The 20,231-nt window shown below is 47.0% G+C and overlaps 1 protein-coding gene across 1 annotated transcript in view; it reads left to right on the top strand.

Moving 5' to 3' along the window:
* Window positions 1–20,231, top strand: part of UBE2A (ubiquitin conjugating enzyme E2 A) — a 172,656-nt gene that overhangs the window by 78,868 nt on the left and 73,557 nt on the right. The window contains exon 4 of the mRNA XM_078688697.1: window positions 19,140–19,229. Coding sequence (XP_078544823.1) covers window positions 19,140–19,229 — 90 coding nt within the window. The remainder of the gene's footprint in view (window positions 1–19,139; window positions 19,230–20,231) is intronic.

The raw sequence follows: 20,231 nt of genomic DNA on the forward strand, positions 1-20,231 counted from the left end.
GTTGTATTTAGATTTGCCCTTTCCAACGCTCACTGAGGTGAGCCTGACCGTCACTATAAGGCTTCTCTGATACATGTATTGCAATGCCAGACCGTAGCTCTGAGGTAGAGAGGGATGCCCAAAGAACACCAGTCTCTGAGAAAGCGGCTACTGCCCTCTCAATACCTTAGCTATACAGGACAGGCAGTGAATGCAGCATGATTTGTACTGATGGGGGCATACCTTTTTACCCATCTCCTTCAAAGGGAAATGCCTATAGGCTTCATGTTTAAAGGGTTTTGCAATACTTGTGTAAACCAGGTCTTGCAAATGTGGAGCATGTGTGCATGTTTGGCCGATTAAAGTGGGGTGTCTCATTTTGGCCTTCATGTACAAGTACAACAAAACGAAATGGAGGGTGAACTTTTTTTAAGGCTGGCCTGGTATCTGCTGACATAGAAGCCTGTAACTTTGCATTCCTTCCTTTCCACCCATTTCCTTGCTGTAGAAGGCAACAGTGTCCTGCGGGTAACAATGTCACATTATTCCCTTTGTAATTTGGTTAGCAGTTCACCTGCCGGCCTACACTGAGCTCCATTCCCCTCTTCCTGCCTGAGATGTCTCGCAAAGTATTTGGCCTCCTTTCTAAGCCCAAAAATACCCCCACAGTTGACCTGTTTGAATCCGCTGAGGAAACGGTTCTTTTGCCCATGACCTTGGCATGTGGGGAATGTCCAGTGGCTATGCACCCTTTGATTGGAGGAACCCCCAAAACAAAGTGGTCATGAGCTGTTGGTCAGCTATGTGGATACGAATTGGTCTCCCTGGCCAGTAGTGTTCCAGGATTCCTCACTTGCCCATAGACTGAGTTGTACACTAGTACAGTTGGAGAATCAATATTCATGCTGTCTGCTGTTCCTGGCTTCCTACTATGCTGGGAACTTAGCCTGGGTCACAATTCCTGTAGGAAATCCCCTGCCTGCTGAGAGAAAATGTTGCTGGACTTCTCCCTGCAGAAGAGACAATTCCAGAGAGGAGCTGATCAGCTTTGCTGCCGGAAGATCTCTAGGCACATCTGTTACCTTCTATGCAGGGAGCTCAGGCGGACAGTCACCTACTCCCACTTTAACCACACCAGTGTGCCCCTTAGTGAGAGCTTGAAAGTCACTACAGTCTCCTCTTCTGAGCTGGAGATAACCAGAGATGGTTTTTGAGATCAGAAACGTTTCAAAAAGCATCTCCTTCATGCTCCATAGAAACGGTGCTGTCTTGATGATAACACAGTGGCAATTAAAGTATCTGGCTAGAAAGATCTGTCTTTTTTGTTGTCAGCCAGATCTCACAGTAGGGCCTACCTTCATCTCTTAAGTGGTAGTAGTCCTGCCCTAGATTCAAGTTTGTTGGCAAGGTATTTGGAGCTGGGAAAGTGGTGGTAATTGCTTTCACCTTTGCTGTTATCTCGAACGCTTCTGGCCTGGGAAAGGATCCATCTGCCTCCCATGAATGCTTGCTGTCATTCTAAATAGGGCTGCTGTTTAAATGTGGCATGCCTTTGTGTTATCCTTAAATTTTCAATAAACTGCACATTCTAATAATTCTTAAGAGGCATAGTTGTGATTTAATGCATGTATCGGGTTGTTAGGATAAATGTTTGAATGGGCATTGAGATACTTTGTTTCCCATTACCAGTCTGCATTGAGGTTTTGAATAACGGCCACTGTCATTGATGCTAGGACTAGTCTGAGAGTGTTTTTCAGATGTCGGTCTATGGGAACTAAACTTGCACTAAAGTAAGGTGGTCACTCCAAACCGCTGTAATATTAGACTAGTTTTACATCGTTCCCACCAGATATTGCTGGCATTAGTACCTTGAGAAAACGGTCTTTGGTCTGTGCAAGGCACAGGTTGTTGAAATCTGGTAAGTATATTATCACAGTTGCACGTGGCCATGCAAGATGGCCAGACGGACAGGCAGGGAGAGCCTTCTGTGCCATACACAGCAACCCTGCAGAGAATCATCCAACTGCCTCAGTCTCTTTCCTCCTCCACCACCCCACCCCATCAACTATTCTTCACTTAGGGGGAGTTAGCTCCTCCTTGGCTTGATACTGCTGGGGGCTGATGTGGGGGGAGGCGATTGTGAGCACTGGAGTAACTGCTAGCCTACCATATTGAGCCGGGGTAATGGTGTCCCTGAGGTGTTGGATCCACTGCAGATAAGACCCACTCACTATAGTGTGTTTGAGGGCAACTATTCACAGGGTTTCTTTGGGCAGCTGAGGGAGCTCCCTCTGTGGTGCCTCCACAATATTTATCCTGAAGCCTATGGGGGTGGCATTTAGCTCCATGTATTCTCCACATGTAGGATAGAGTTTATTGTTCCTGTGGACAACAGAGATTCGCCTGCAAGTTTCTGGGAGGCACGTTGGGCAGACAGGCTGTTACCTTGTTTTTGAGTGTTTACATAGGGAGGGGGTTGTGTTTGGATGTTAGACGTTCTACTTAATGACGCAACATTCCTCTTCTCATTGTCAAGGAGCTACGGGGTACATGGAAAGGTCTCTCGCTATGGAAGAGACATGGCATGGACTTCGAGATGGGTGACTGATATAACTTCCTCAATTGGAATGTCTGAGGATTAGTTACATAAAGCATAATATTGTCATCTCTTACTTTAGTCAACACAAAATACATATAGCATGCCTTCAGGAGACACACAACATCAACTGAGGTAGATAAACTGGAAATAAATTACAGGGCAATTATACATATTCGACCTATGCCAGGTTGGCCACTGTCTGGATGGCTCCTGGTGTGCCATTTAGGCTACTGTAGTCCGGAGTAGGTCTGGAGAGATGTTATGTTCTTCTGCAAAGGATGCTCGATAAAAGGGAGATCTGAATACTAAATATCTATGCACCAAATAATGATGATGATTTTATTCTACTGGGCTGTCTGGTTGTACCAGTGGTGTGGGTAGGTCCTTTTAATTGTGTTTTAGATGGGAAACTAGATAGGCACCCACCTTGGTGCAACGCACTCTCACATGGTCACTGCGCCAAATGTAGTTCAATTTGAGACGCATGGATGTATGGAGGCAACCTCACCTGGAGGGTAAGGAATACTCCTGTCCCTCCTTAACCCATCATTCCTTTAGCAGACTGGACTGAGCTCAGGGATCCATGTCAGAGAGGCGGACTACCTTGGGAGGTTTCTGTTGGGTCATTCTCTGCTTTTGATTGACTTTGATTGGAGGGAGGCGAAGTCAGGCCCTTTACTGAGATGATGCCCCTTGCTGTGTTTCAGGACTTAGAATGCAGAGAAGACCTAAGTGAGCAGTTCTCCACCTACGTGGAAACCAACTGTGGCCCTACGGCTATGAGAGGAATTGAATGGGAGGCACTGAAAGCTGTGGCCCAAGGTGTGTCTCTGAAAGTTGTATAGAGTCATAAAATGTTTGCAGTGGGATCTGGTCGCCCAAGAAAATGTATTATCTAATTTGTAGGGGTGTAGGCTAGAACAAGGAGAAGGGTGCATTAGAGCTTAAGGGGGCGTGTAGAACATTGAAAGAGTTGAACTGAATGGACAGACCGACTTGGAAGGAGTATCAGCAACGCTTCTACAGAGAAGGGGACTGGCCCAGTAGGTGTTTGGCTTGGACGTTAAACAGGAAAAAATGGCAGCTCCCATGATGATGCGATGTTGTGCATGTGCTATACCTTTCACGGCCCTGGCAGCAATTAGGGCAGCAATTAATAGGAAGTTTGGTGAACACCTGAGGAGATATAGTGGAATGCGGACCCGGCCACGCCAGAGTCATTGTGTCCTTCCTGGCAGAGGTGGATCTCCTGTGAGTGCTTGAGGAATGGCATACAGAGTTGGATGCAAGCATTACACTGGAGGAGCTGTTTAAGGCCAAGGGAGCATTGTCCCCTAATAAAGCACCAAGAGGTGATGGCTTCCCGGTGACCTTTTATCCAGCATTTAGCCCATACTATCAGAAAAGTTACTGGAGGTCTTTGACGAGGCCCAGTACCTGAGGGAGATCGCCCCCTCAATGTAGGAATCCTGACAATCATTAACTGCGATGCCAATGTCTTACTTAAAGTGTTGCTGCTGTGTTTACAACGGCTGGTGGTATTCCTGGTTCATGACTACCTGTGTGGGTTCACAGCTGTGAAGCTATGAAGGCTAGCTCATGTGATGCACTTGGTGCAGAATTGGGATATGCAGCTGGTTTTGGCATTGGTTTTGGCATCAGTGTAGTCAAAATATTGGACACGCTGGACAAGCAGTACCTTCTCAAAGTCCTGATAAGAATGGGATTTGGTCAAACTTTTGGGCTTGGGTCAAGCTTCTTTACACGGAACCCCGTACCTGTGAGCCAGCAGATATATCTGAACTCTTGAAAGTACAGTGTGGTACCAGACAGGGGTGCCCGCTCTCGCCTCTCCTATTTGCGGTAGCACTGGTTCCATTTCCTATAGAGCTTTGGCTTGATGACTGATTGGAGAATTGGGCTGGGTGATTGCATTCATGTCCACTCCTTCTATGTAGATGATGCCCTATTCTATCTGTCGCGGCAGAGGGTGTCCGTGTTGGGTTCAATGATCTTGCTAGACTAATTCGGCAGGGTGGCAGGCCTGAAGGTCAATGGAAATAAAACTGTGCTGTGTCCTTTGGCAACCGTAGCGGCGCTGGCTCTAAATTAATTGCTGGATCTTGGCTTGCAATGGGAGACAGAAACCTTTAGATATCTTGGAATTATGGTGGCAGCTCGCCTTGTCTACAATAGTGAGGGTTGCCATTACCAAGAGGGTGTTTCTCCCTAGATTTTATGTGATTCTGAATTCTGTGTTTACTGCCTGGAGACACCTTCAAGAGGCAAAACAGTTTGCTGGGTGTTTTACTATGGGCAGGGACCATCAGCCAAGTGGCCCTCAGACCTTAAAATCGGATCACGAAGGGTTAGGGCTAGTGCTCCCAGACTTGGAACTGTATTATTATGAGTTGCACATTCACTTTGTGGCACAATGGGTGACCGACACTGACAGCAGTGAAAAGTGACTACCCTGGGAGACCTGTGGAGGGATGTGCCTCCTTTGAAACTGTTGATGAAGGGCTCAAGAGTAGAAGCAGACGTCCCTTTCTTGGTGCAGCACACCGCCCAGATCTGGGAAAAAATAATCACTAGGATTCTCAGACACCCACTATTTCCCAAGAATCTGAATCTGCGGTTGCTATAGCAGTTTAAGGACATCAACTCAGTCATGTCTCTTGCACGCTGGGGAGAAGGTGGTGTACACTACAGGGTGACTTATACCTGGGGATCACTTTGCCTCCTTTTAGGAGGCAAGAGAGACTTTTGCCATGGGCACTGCTAATGAAATCTGGATGGAGTTTCCCCACATTTCTCACCGCTCAAACACTGAAAGGCCTTCCTAGATATGGGGGGAGGATGGCCACTTGGTGTCTTGGATACACAAAACACTTAAAACAGATGTCCAGGGGGTAGTCTGCAGCCAGTGTCCTGGGGGGATAACCTGGAAGGCAGCCTCGTGGACTATGTATGAAAAATAACTGTGCTTTGGGGAAAGGGTTTCAGGCAATGCCAGATTTAAGCTGATTCATTTCAGCTACCTCCATCGTACATAACTTATGCCAATCAAAACAGCAACTGGTAAATGTTGGTCGCTCCTCGTCCTGCCCACGCTGCGGGCAGGAGGGGACTTTTTGTTAATTTGCTTGTATTATGGCAGTGTGTTTGAGTATGGAAGGGTGGTGGTGGAGGGGCTTCAAGGAACAATGTATTTCCCCATGACACCAAAGCATTATCTGTTGGATATTTTGGGCAGACCCAAAGGGGGAAAGATGCATTTTACATTTCTCCTCCTTACATTTCTCCTGGCAAAGAGGCTAGTGGCCATGGACTGGCTCGAGTCCATAGGACTGGAGGTGAAACTCGGGATGCAAGACACCAATGAGTGAGTGCTGGCAGAAGAGACGCACATTAAATTATCTCTCAGAGCCGAAATGACAGCTGACGACCTGGGAGTTTATCAAGAAATTCTGCGCACATTTGAGGAGGCTGAAGAAGAGGGAGAGTGTGACTGGTGGTGAATGAACTAGGAAGAGTCCAAAAAGGGCATGGGGGTTTGGTATATCCGCAGTCAGTGGCAAGGATCTGCCCCCACAAGAATCGAAATAAATGAAGGCCCTCTCTGATTCTAAACATGCCAATGATCCCTTTACCATGGACTCCGTACAAATTAACACTACTTTCCCTCCACAAGGGTGTACTACGCCTTAGGGTATTTCAGCCGATGGACCCCCTGACAACTGTCCTCCTATACCATCCCAAGCCCAGATCCATCTCTCCCCCTCAGACCCCGGGGATATAAATATCTACCCCCTAGTTCCATGACTACTGACCCTCCTACATTTCACTCCACTATTCCGGTGATCCTGGGGACAAGCGGAATCCCTACCTCCCCTGGCTCGCTCAGGCCTCCTCCACAACTCATCGTGGCTACTGACCCCACTCCACTCTTCCGGTGATCCTGGGAAGCTGTATCCCCACTACTCCTGGTTCGCCCAGACCAACTCCGCAGCTTACCTCGATCTATTCCTGTTGTCCCCCAAAACCAACCCTAAACCCCTCAACTGCATGCTGGTCAACTCTAGATTGGCCACATGACATGCAACAAAAATCTCGGAAACCATCTTTAGTGAAGCCATTGACATCGCTTTTCTTACGGAAACCTGGCTCAAGGCTCACTCCTCATCTATTCTTGACCTGCTCGCTCCCCCGGGTTACTCCATCCTCAGAAAAGATAGGCTTGACAAAATTGGTGGGGGCCTAGCCATAATCTTTAAAGATGAACTCCAACTCTCCCTTGTTCTAAATTCCGATCAAACCACTTTCGAATACATTGGAGCCAAACTTAAAATACAAGGTCCCCCTCCTATTCGACTTCATAATATCTATCATCCCCCTGGTGACCCTTTGCCCTTTGTGGAAGAATTTTCTGACCTTCTTTCCCGAGCCTCAATTTCCAACTCCAAAAACCTCTTCCTCTGAGACTTTAATATTCACTGGAACAATAAGGATGATCCCTCGGCTAACATCCCCAATAACCTCCTTGACGTTACTGACTTGAACCAACTGCCATTCACCAACAGATTCCAATGGGGCTACTCTCGACACCATCATCACCAGCAAAGGGCTGGCTTCAATTTCCCACTTTGTCACCAATTGACTGGTTGTATCATCACCTTATCCTCTTCACGATCAACAGCGCCGTACCTCCCCCTCCCCCTAAAAACATCAAACATAGGAAATTAACCAGAAATCTTCACCTTATTCCTCCAGGCGAACTGGAGGCTAAGATTAAAGCAAGACTTCAACTTTCTCCTCCCTCACAAAATGCGAATGAGCTTACCGTACACCGCAACGAATGCATCATTGAGGTCCTTGATCAAATTGCCCCAGCCAAATTAAAACCACAAAAAAAATCCCCGCCAAATCCTGGTTTTATGCTGATCACATCAATGAAAGGCGCTCGCTTAGGCTGACCGAACGCACGAGGAGACAACACCCCTCCCCCTCAAATCTTGCCCTTCTCAGAATCGCAAGAGCTAATTATAAAAAAACATCCTCAATGAAAAGGTCTCCTTCTTCCGCGCACAACTTGACCGAGCTAAAAATAGACCCTGGGAATTATCCAGCATTATCGAAAATCAAACATCTTCTGTCCCCCTCCCCCCCCCCTTTCCGATTGATAGCCACTACTGAAAAATGTGATGAAATTGTAAACTTATTTTCCGAAAAAATTGCCAAGATCTATCCTTTGCCGTAACCCCTTCACCATAGTGCTCATCACCACTCTATGACCTCCAATCCAAGTCTCCTTTTGCACCTCCGCCCCCTCTAGACTCTGTTCATCTCCCCTCCGCCGTCACCCCCCGGACTAATTCCTCACCAGCCCACAGCTAAAGAATAATACTTCTTGGCTTAACTTCAGCCCAGTTACAGAGCGGATGTCCTCAACATCATCACTAAGCTTAAACCCTCCTCTCATACCTTGGACCCTCTGCCCGCTAACCTCGTTCAAAATTTAAAGCATATCATTGCACCTTATTGGACTACCATCATAAACTCCTACTTGGCCATAGGGTGTGTCCCTGTTTCCCTTAAACTTGGCCAAATCACTCCCACCCTAAAAAATGCTACTGCTGACCCCATCGACCTTAACAATCTACGTCCCATCTCTAATCTTCCTCTTCTATCCAAGGCCCTCAAAAAATGCGCCTTGCTCCAACTGGACAAGCACATTGACTCAGCCTTTTGGACACATTACAATCAGGCTTTAGAAAGGGCTGCAGTACTGAAACTGCTATGCTCAACATTGTTGATGACATCCATCACTCCCTCGACAAGGGGGAGGCCTCCCTTCTCATTCTTGTTGACCTCTCTGCTGCTTTCAATACTGTTAACCACTCCGCCTTACTTAACACCCTCAAAGACCGGGTTGGCTTCAGTGGCCTTGTCCTCGAATGGTTTACCTCCTCCTTTCAGCACAGAACCCAAAAAATTAGCAATTGCTCTCCAAACCTATTCCTGTCTCTCTGGGTATTCCCCAGGGTTCTATTCTCTCTCCCTCTCTATATAACCTTTTCATGGAACCCCTTACCCTCATTCATAAACAAGCATCAATCAACTACCACCTCTATGAAAAGAGTGTATTTGTGATCAAAATGTGCGTATTTTCAGAACTTAGAAGCTGATTATTTTAGAAAAATTATAGACTTTATAAAATATATTTAAAGATGATACTTGAGTGATATATCATGCAGCATCAAGGTGACATGACACATATTAATAATTTAGTGCTAGGTGTATTACAGCTGTGGCTGTTATTTATTACACTCAGGACATCGACCAGCTGTGAAATCGGTGCTGATCTGCCCGTTTCATGCCTGATCGGGACCCTGGTATGTGAACCTGCCCTTCCCTTTCTTGCCCTTATGGACTTTGAGTCTCCTGCTCTCCCGATTTATTAACTTTAGCCCTGGTGAGCTAAGAGTTCACACAGAGCTTCCCCAAGCTCAAAACGCGGCCTGATCTCCTGGTCTAAGCCTACTCCGAACTCGTCTATAATACCCGAACAGGGCCTCGGAACCTATCCTGCCCTTAATCTCCCTGTCCCCGACAGCCACTCCTCGCCACACTAATTTTTTCTCCAGCCTCAGCCCGCCCCGCGTCCTCCCGACCTCCGCTCTCCCAGAGCTAACTTCTTCTGACCCTACGTCCACCCTTGATCCGCGGCGCATTCTACCCATCTCGCCGATTTCCCCCCCCCCACCACCCTCGTGTTCCTCGACCACTCTCCTCGTGTCCCCCTGATACACCACTCCATAGCACATTACACTCTCTGCACCGTCCCAATTAACCCTCCTCCCCTCTGTCCTCCTCCTCACTCCCCCTGAGCCTCTCCCCCCCGCCCAGCCAAGATGCCCCCAGCCGCACTCTCGGTCACTCATGTCGGCCCCTCCACTATCCTCCTTTCCCCTCAAGGACCGAACACCTTCGCTATATCGTTCCCACGAACCCTCTCTTTCAAATCTAAAAACGCTTCAAACAGAACATAATAAGGCAACACCCCGAAACGCTAATTGTTGACATTTACCACTGTACAACTAGAGGTCAGAAGAAAATGGACTTCATTTTCCACACCAACAGACCTGACGTATGGGCCACCATCTTTAATTCATCCCTCCCCGTCTCCAAAACCACCTTCACTGATCACAACCACAAACTAACAATCGCCCCCCCTGAATCATCTATCCCTGACAGGAGACATCTCCATCACCATTTATAGGAACGGCACCATTCTAATCCAGGCGAAAGAGGAGAACCTAGAGTTCTTCGACTCTCTCTTCCCCACACTTAGGACGGCTACGACCCATTACCCACTCAAAACTCCCCCCGCCCAACCTTCCGGCTCCGCTCAAACTCTCATTCTCCAGAACTCGCCACCCCAGCGTCCTTCCACTCCACTACCTAGTCCCTCCTCAACCCAGCTGCTCCCGACAGCCCTAGCCCCCCCATACCTCACAACTCTCGCCCCCCGTCCGTCACACCCAACCTCCCCCCACTGAGCCCCCCTCGCTCCCCCTAAGGACCCTCAACTCACCCCTCCCCAGCCCCCGTAACTCCCCTTACTCTCAGTCCTACGCCCTCATTGATCCGCGCCAGCGTCGCCTCCCGTCCCTATCCCTCCAACCTGTCAATATCTCGTCCTCACCAGACCCAGCTCCCCCTTTCTCCCTAGCCCCGCCCCCCATTGCTCCCAATCTCATCCCCAAAGGACCCCAACCCTCCTACTCCCTAGCCTACAAAGTTCCACTAACTCCCAGCCTCCCCCCTCGTGATCCTAGACCATTCCCTAGCTCCAGAAGCACCACCCGCTCTCTGCCTCCACCCCTCAATGATCCCAGACCCCTCATCAACACCATCGCTCAATCCACCCCCACCAATCCCCACTCCCCTTGTTCACATTGTTCCCTCTAACTAAGTGAACATGCACCCCCGTTGGGACACTAATCCACCTCACCCTTTAACCCTCCCACAATTGATATATAGACCTGACAACCCCATTACTCAACCTCCTAACCCGCCATCCCTCTCTCCTCTAGCTCTCACTTCCCCCTCCTCTGAAGGTATCTCCCTCCCCCGTAGGGTCCACAACACCCTACCCTTAACAGCCCTCTCACAACCAATCCCTAATCCAGATCCTGCCACCTCCCATCCTTTTATTCCTCCCACTGGAAACTCGCCCATAAGCTCCTCACACCCAGGACCCAGTGCCACTGATCCTCCCCCCCTCACTCGAGATAGCGCACCGCCTCGACCTTGTAGAAGCACAGATCTCGACCCTGATCCTAGGACTGAAGGAAACCCTCTCTGCCCTCGGGAATCTCCAGCTACCCCCCTCCGCCCCACTCCACATCCCCCCCTCCCCCTAGGAATGACTATCCCCGTACCGTCCAGGCTCATACTCTCCCTGGTTCCCTGCCTCCTCTCACGAAAGTCCCGACGAAGTCGCGAGCAGTCATTCCCAGCAGAAACTTTACCTCCCTCTCCCCTCTAGAAGTGAGCGCACTCGTCGCTTCATACGAACTCCCCCCGAACCAGCCTGCCCTGGCCCCTCCCGTGATTTCGACCCTCTCCTCCTCGATCCAAGTCATCACCGGACTAGGTAGGGACCTGCCCACCCATAGAACCGTCAGAGCCCCACTTTATCTGTCCCCCATTCCCAGAGCCATCCCTGACAATTTGAAAGCAAAAGAAGACCCCCCCCCCCCCCCCCCACTTGAATTGCATGCTTATCAACAGCCGGTCCGCAGTCAAACATGCAACGGAAATAGCTGAATCCATCCTCTCCCATGACCTGGATGTGGCCTTCATTACTGAAACGTGGCTTAACTCCCTATCCCACCCCATTCTGGATATGCTGGTGCCTCCCGGCTTCTCAATTATCCGTAAAGACAGGCCCATTCACAAAGGTGGCGGCATAGCGATCATCTACAAAAGCAACCTCGCAGTCTCTGAAGCTCCCTCCTACCTGCACAGCTCCTTCGAATGCCTGTCGGTCAACATCAAATCTCACGGTCATAGCTCTCGTCAGTGCCATCTCCTCTACCATCCCCCAGGCAATTCCAACGAATTTAAAGCTCAGTTATCGGATCTGATTACCCAATCCGCACTTAATGGCGACGACAATCTAATTATGGGCGACCTCAATTTAAGATTGAACGACCACAAAAACCCGCTGATTCAATCTCTCAACACCCTTCTACAACACAACGATTTGGTCCAACATTGCTCAGAAGAAACACATTACAGAGGAGCGACCCTGGATGCCATCATTGCGAACAAAACTGCAGTCTCGATTGACCACATCATCCCGGTGGACTGGTCAGACCACCACATCATTTTATTTCATATCATCCAGCCGGCCGTGTCACTCCCACCCACTCAAGCCCCCCCTAAATGGGTCAGGAACACCACCAGAGTTCCCCGAGACAAGCTTGAGGAAGGACTCAGCACGCTCCTCCGATCACGTCGGAGCCCCTCTCTACCTCGGAACTCACCTCGCTCTACCATTCCAATCTAGAGCTTGTCCTAGATCAGCTGGCACCTCTGAAACTAAAAAAAATCCAGAAGCATCCCCTCCAGATCTTGGTTCTCTACTGACATTAATGAGGAAAGAAGACACCTTAGATCCTTGGAAAGAACTTGGAGAAACAACCCCTCTGCCTTGCATCGGGACCAACTGAAGGCAGCCCGCAAAATCTACTATACTCACATCAAAAGTAAGAAGACTTCCTTCTTCAGTTCTGCATTGGACAATGCCAGAAACCGCCCCAAGGAACTCTTCGACATCATTGGAAACCAAACCTCCATTCCCAAGGCAGCCAACTTAGCTGCCTCCAAAACCCAATGCGACAACTTCGCAAGCTTCTTCAATGAAAAAATCGCCAAAATCGATCGCTCCTTCATCCAGAGCCCTGCAATCATCCACAACCCCCCAGTAACCTCATCTCTCCGCTGGTCTTCTTTCCAGCCGGTCGAGGTTGAAATGATAAGCAATCTTATCGACGCAGCGAAACCCTCCTCTCTCTCTCGATCTACTTCCCTCGAGACTGACCAAGGACCTGAAGCTCACCCTAGCCCCAATCTGGGGCAAGATCATCAATAGCTCCTTAAGCGAGGGCCTCATCCCTGACTGCCTTAAACTAGGACAAGTCACCCCTCTGCTCAAAAAACCCGGCCTTGATCTCTCAGACATGAACAACTTCAGACCAGTCTCGAATCTTCCGTTCCTAGCCAAAATTCTGGAAAGATGTGTGCTGTCACAATTAAACCAACACTTAGAGAATTCTAACCTACTGGATCCTCTCCAATCAGGGTTCAGAAAGGGCTGCAATACGGAAACCGCTATCCTAAATGTCCTTGATGACTTGCACATGTCACTCGACTCCAACCAATGTAGCCTCCTCATTCTCCTTGACCTCTCGGCTGTATTTGACACAGTCGACCACTCCCGCCTTCTTAATGTCCTCCGAGAAAGAGCGGGCATCGAAAACACAGTCCTAAAATGGTTCGCCTCCTTTCTTAACAACCGCTCTCAAAGAATAAAGATCAACAGTTTCGAGTCAGACCCCCTCCCCATCAACAGAGGTGTTCCACAAGGATCAGTACTCTCCCCGCAACTTTTCAACATCTACATGGAACCCCTCACCTCTCTCCTAAGGAACTCTAACATCCCCTTCCACCTGTACGCGGATGACACTCAACTCTTCTTGGAAACCACTTCGATCGCTGACATTCACAGACTTAATGCTACACTCATGGAGGTTCAACACTGGCTCTCAGCCAACCACCTCAAACTGAACGAAGAAAAAACGGAAGTTCTCCTAATTTCGAACAAAGATGAAAACCCACAAATAGTGGAATGGCTCAAAGCCTTAAATGCCCTCAATGTCTCTCTTACTCCAACGGACTCAACAAAATCACTAGGAATCACTCTCGACCCCAAACTGGACATGAAGAAGCACATCTCTAAAACCGCCAAAAGCGCGTTCATGAACTTGAAACTTCTCTACAAAATTAAACCCTTCCTCCCCCCCAAAGATCTGAAACATGCCACCCAGGCACTTGTGCTCTCAAGAATTGACTATGGCATTGCTGTACTGACTGGAACAGCCAAGTCACACCTGGGACCCCTCAACTCCACCCTCAATGCTGCCGCAAGAATGATCACAGGAACAAAGAAATTTGACCACATCTCACCGGCACTCAAAGAACTGGAATGGCTCCCGATTGACCAACGAGCCAACTTCCGCACAGCCTGCCTCACACATAAAGCCTTGCATACAGGCAAACCAGAATACCTGGCCTCTAAACTCAAAAGGGCTGGACAATCCAGGAACCTCAGAAGCTCCAACACACTCCTGCTCATCCCGCTGAAATCACAGAAACGCAAGACCTCTAATAAATCCTTTGCGGGGAACGCTCCCAGGATTTGGAACTCCATCCCCCCACATATCAGAACGACCGCCTCCTTCATAATTCAAAACGCTACTCAAAGCCCTCTTCCTTGAACGCTTCGGTGCTTAGCGAGAAGCCCCTCTCCCAACAGCAGAAATCTGATATCCTTTGCGGAACTCAAATCTAACCGATTCGCCCCCGAACTCCGTCTCTTATTGCGTTATTATTGTTGTTGTTTTGTTGGTGTACAGGCTTTATTTCCCTCCTATTATTTCCGATTCTTGTATTCGATGCTTATTGTCTTGGTTGCATTTCTCCATTTGCTGTGAAGCGCTCTGATACCCCCGGGTCCAGCTAGCGCTATACAAAACTTCAATAAATAAAAAAAAATAATAATAAATGTAGAGGCATTCCAAATTGATAAAGCCTTTTTTTTTTACATTACTGTGGCAACCCAGTCTATGGCATTGAGGTGATCACTGCTCGTAATTTTGCATAGGGTGTCGCTAATGATATGCTCATTATTACAATAGTAGTAACAGTAGCTTGGTATGATGTTCACATAACATAAGTAGCTTATTAAAGATAAGGTTGGAAACCCTTGAAATAAATATTAGTAACCTGATCGATTTGCTTGACATCTCTGCACAGTCTTAACCTAGTCTCTTCTCCCACACACACCTCTGGGCATATTTGAGCCGGTCTTTGCCAAAACTAACTTTCTAGGAAAGTCCACTTTTTCTCTTCCTCTTGCTAGACCAGCCACTTCTTCCCCCTTATTGAAGTGAAGACCCACCATCCCTGAACACAAGTCAATTCAGATAACTTGAGTGCTGCTCTTAGACACTTGTAACCATTGCCAACGCTTGACCTGAATGTGGCTGTAGTGAACTATAACCTAGACTTTCCATCTGTACTCTGCCCTATTGCCCCAGTTCACACATCAGGTGAGTGCTGCCCTCCTACTGTTCCTTGGTATTCTGATAACTTACACCCTTCCAAATGAGTATGCAAACACTATAAACAAGCCTGGAGGAGATCCTACTGCCCACAGGTCAAAAGTTAATCTAGAAAAGCAATGAAAAACTAGAAAACACAGATAAGAATAGCTAAAACTAAATTCTACTCCTCCAAAATAAGCAATTCTCGTAACCCTACCAGGGACCTCTTCTCTTACGGACATAACCTAATCAATCTTGAAACCATGAATTCCACCATTCTCCCTCCAATACCTCTGACAATTATAACAATTTCCTTAAAAACAAAATCCCAACTGTTTACAAAAATGTTACTAGTTCTGACAATAATGCCGCTTCCCTATTAGACAATTCGACTGAGATTCCAAATTATCCTTCCCTTACTGCTCTTTCCCCTCTTAAGAGAACAGTGTATCACTACCCTTAGATATTCAAAATCTGGACCACCTACTAACCCCTGCTCTCTCAGAATATTTCACCTTGCTTCCAGTAACATAGCCTCCATCTTCGGGACATTTGTAAAATGTCCAAATCCTCCACCACGGTTCCCTGGCTGTAGAAAAGTGATCTCTCCTTCTTAAAAAAAAAACTCCAGATCTCACATGCTCCTGAATTTTAGGCCTATATCCCTCTTAACCGATTCCCTTCAAGGTTCTCCCAACCAGTGGCCTGGTTTTGTGGAATGTTGCCAGCTTTTAGATACCTCTCAGTCCGGGTTTATACCAGACTAGAACACAGAATGCATCTCCGATTGAGGAATTCTATACCAGGGAAGCTCGGACGCTCTAATCCTCCTCCTGGGCCCATCATCTGCCTTCTGCATGGTGTATCACACAGTGTTGATTTCCAGGCTATCAGATCTTGGTTTTAAATAAGCTGTTCTTAAATGTATCTTATCCTTTCTCGGTCACCGCAGCTAATCATGTGTTGTCCCCCCACCCCGCCCCCCCACACACACCCTCTATCCCCAATCGCAACTATATTCAATACAGTGTGGGGACTAGGCTAATACATTTCTCAGTGTACCCCAGTATCTATTCCACTGCCTTCATACCATCAAAAATGCTGCTGCTAGAATTCTTTTTTTTTTTTTTTTTTTTAAATCTTTATTAACATGAAGGCATATGTCATACATACATTATTTTGCAGAAGTTGTAATTTTGCAGGTTGTACAGGCATATATTTGTAGAGCAGTAGTATTAGTTTGCATAGTGAAATACGTTCAGCGCAGGCTCAAGAAACACATATATGATCGATTACAATGGACCTGTGTACATCGTCTTGAGGCCAATGTTAGCGCCTCACTCTCCACAAGGTTCAACTATATAGCCCTCAATCCACAAGCGGTACTCAGCTGAATAGTTATTGAAACAAAAGAAAACAGAAAACTCAACTCTAGTCATCACATTCCCATCGTTGTGCACACATCCAGAACCATCCATCAGTCACATTGCTTGTTATTTTTGTTTTTTGCAACCGTTCCAGAGGATTACAGCATGTTTTTGGTATAGGCAATCCAGCAACTAAGCCATCATCGCTTCAATCTTCCTCCCCCTCTGAATCTATGTCATCATCTTCCGGCAGTGGGTCACAGATGTCCCCTCTATAGATGTTCCATGGCATCCAGACCTTGTTCCATTTACGGGGGCAGGCCCTGAGTACATACACCGCCCTCTCCGTCACCATAAGCATGTCCATGTTTGTGGTCCATCTAGTCAGTGTAGGCAGTTCCATAGCACCCCATTTCTGCGCAATGTCCCGTTTGGCCACTGTCATGGCCAGTGTAGCCCAGAGCAGGCCATACCTGCCTAGGTCATTGGGGTCCCAGATGTTCAGCAAGCATTTACGGGGTTCGGGTACAATAGAGATCTTGAGGGTCTGGGAGATAGTGCGCATAATTTGCCGCCAGAACTCCTGTATCTTAGGGCAGTCCCACAGCGTATGAAACAACGTCCCCTCCTCCCCACAGCCTCGAAGACAGAAGGGGTGTGGTGCTCTATGAATCTTGTGGAGAAGCGTCCTAGTGTAATAAATGCGGTGAAGGATTTTGAGTTGTACCAATCTAAATTTCGCCGAAATGCCTACCTCTTTCGGTGACGCAAGCGCTTCATTCCACTCTGACTCATCTATCTGCCCTATCTCTTCTACCCATTTTTCCTTAAGTTTCAGTGTGGGGTCTTCCAGATTGTTAACCAGCTTTTTGTATGTGAGAGAAGTGGCACTCTGTGACATGAAGTCTGTCAATAGTCTATCCTCTAATGGCGAGGACTCTGGTACTTCAGTGTCGGCCGGTATTGCTCGCAGCAGGGCGTGACGTATCTGCATGTATCTGAATGTCTCATTGGGGTGGAGATTGTATTGCTGTCGAAGTTGTGAGAATGCAATCACCGCGCCCTTGTCCCACAAGTCCCCTACCGTGGAGATCCCTATGTGGTCCCATTGGGTGAATCCCTTGCATGTTCTGAGGTTTCCTAACGATTTTGTGTCCCATAGCGGTGTCATTTTGGTGAGTTTCCCTTTCCAACCCAGTTTCGTATGTGCCATGTGCCACAGGGTAGCCGTATGTTGCGTTGGACCTATCAGGTTCTTAACCTGTGACGTGTTGTACAGGACGGAAAGCATGCCGTCCGTACCCAGCTGAGACCAGTCCGCCTTGTAGGCTGGATCCTCCCGCGGGGCGTGGATCCACTGATTGATAATTTTAAGTTGGGCCGCCCAGTAATAGAGCTGAATGTTCGGCAGAGCAATTCCACCCTCGTACCAACTTTTGACCAATTTATCATGCGCTATTCGCGCCGGGCCGTTGTTCCATAGTAGGCTGGTAACCAATGCTGAAATACGCTGGAAGTATCGCGGAGTCACTACATACGGGGCATTTTCTAACACATAGAGGAATCTGGGGAGGGCCATCATCTTATATAAGGCAGCCCGTCCAAGAAGGGTCAATGGCAGGGCTGCCCAGTGTCTGATATCTGCCCGCAGGCGATCCATTGGCGGCTGTAAGTTTTTGTCAAAGAAGTCAGTGGCATTATTAGTGATAACAATACCTAAGTACTTAAAGGAGGTAGTAGCCAATGTCAGGGGGCAGTCCTCACGTAACTGCTGCTGCTGCTAGAATTTTGATGAAAAATCCTTCATGCGAGTCCATTCAGACACACCTTTGTTCCCCACACTGGTTGCCTGTACCGAAAAAAAATCAGTTTAAGGTCCTTTGACCCATTCCTTGTGCTCTTGACAAGGCAAGTGCATCTTATTTAAGGTGAAGGTTCTTGCAGTATCTTCCTACCCATTTCTTGTGCTCTGCCTCCCTGGCCATAGTACCATTCGTCTTAAAACCCAAGGAGGCAGACCATTCTCCCATCTTCAAGTCAAACTGTGGAGCAAGCTGCGTCTGGACATCAAACAGATCCCTAACCACTTGTTTTACCAATTCCAGCATTCCCTCCAGATCTGGTTGCTTGAATGAATAGATAAGAGATCCATCAAAATATTCCCCTTATAACTGATTATTATTATATTTCTCATGGGAACTGAAATACGTTTTGTCTTTAATATCATGAGATGCTGCAGTCCGTTAAAACAATACAAATTATGTATTGGAAAAAACGTATCCCTAACCACGCACTTTTCAACAAAAAGATCAAAACCTTGCTATTCCAGCTATATAGCTCTCCTCATTCCAGAGCCTTTAGCTCCAGGATGCTTTTTGGTATTTGCGAGCTCCATAAAATTACTTTCATTGAAACATTTTTAATTTTTTATAAGAAATCACTAATGTCATTTAAGCGTCAGGTTTTTTGTTCTGAGACTGCAAAGGAACGGCGACTGGATATGAAATTACCAGGCTAGTCTGCATAATATTTCCCTTTCTATTGGGTTTCTTTAGGCTTTATGCGGGTACTGTAGGCTTGGTCATCATCTCCCATATCAAGGATATAGAACAGAAAATCTATTTCAATGGGAAACTATTGGAATTTGCTAGAACGTTCCAAATGGCCTGTAGCTAGTTTTCAAGATTTTAGTTGAGATGTACAAATGCAAATTGTAATCACCCAGAGTTGTTACTGGATGAAACCAATGCATACATTATTAATATATAAGAACAATGCTCTTCTCTCTCATTCTAGGGACTTTCAAACTCACAATAGAATTTACAGAAGAATATCCAAATAAGCCACCAACAGTTAGATTTGTCTCTAAAATGTTTCATCCCAATGGTAAGTAAGCATATTATCTCTTTTCATGTTTTGCAGTTGGTTATCCAACGTTTATATAAAATGTATTGACAAGTAGCAAACTGTGTCAAATACAGCTGCAAAAGTGAATAAATCATGAGTATGTTCTCTGTTTTTCCAGTATGGTTTTATTGCACCAGTCTAGTAAATGGGCAACGAAGGTGATGTTTTTTTTTTAATTAAAATTTTTCCCCCAATTTACTTACCTTTGCATTATGTGCCACCTTTTATGTACTCGTGGGGTGGGAGGAGGAGAGAAGGGGGGAATCTACTGTCTTTGGTTGCCATATTGCCAAAAAAGCTTTCTGACCTTTCATTGGTCAGCCTAGAAGCACATTATCAGAAGAATGGTGTCCACTGATGTTTTCATAAGAAAAGTTACATTCATTGTAATCCTATGTTTGCGTTGAGCATCTTTTTGCTGATTTCATGCTTTTTACTGCTGACGCACTGGATTAGGTCAGGAATATTACTGTTTTACCTTTAGTGAAGTTTGATTTTTGGTTGTGGGTGATACTGGATTGAAGTGTGATAGCTTTCTCTGAAGCCTTACATGCACCACTACTGAGGCTTCTTCTGCGGTGCTAAATGTTGAGACCGAAATGTGGACTAAAATCGGTCACTTTGCCATGACCAGACATGGAAGAGTTTCAAAAGTAGTGTCTTTGTTATGGGATTGTGAGAACCTTGGTTTTGAATGAATGACTTCAAAGCTGTAAGGTGGGTTGATTTCTGAAGAATACTACTTTCAGATGTTGCCCAGAAGTGTCAGGCGTGGGAAGCTTTTGTAAAGAAAAAAATTAGGGAGTGTGAAAGACCTATTTGTTCTGGGGTGAAAAGGACCAGAATTAGTCTCTGGCATATTGCTTTCAGAGGCCTTCCGCTCTCTATTCTAAGGTACATCCAAATAAAACCTCAGTGTTCTGTCCAGAGCCCACCATAATCATCCCACTGGGGAAACAAGCTTCATATCATTCACCAGCC

This window comes from Lissotriton helveticus, chromosome 4_1, assembly GCF_964261635.1.
Source record: "Lissotriton helveticus chromosome 4_1, aLisHel1.1, whole genome shotgun sequence".
In the NCBI taxonomy this organism is placed as follows: domain Eukaryota; kingdom Metazoa; phylum Chordata; class Amphibia; order Caudata; family Salamandridae; genus Lissotriton; species Lissotriton helveticus.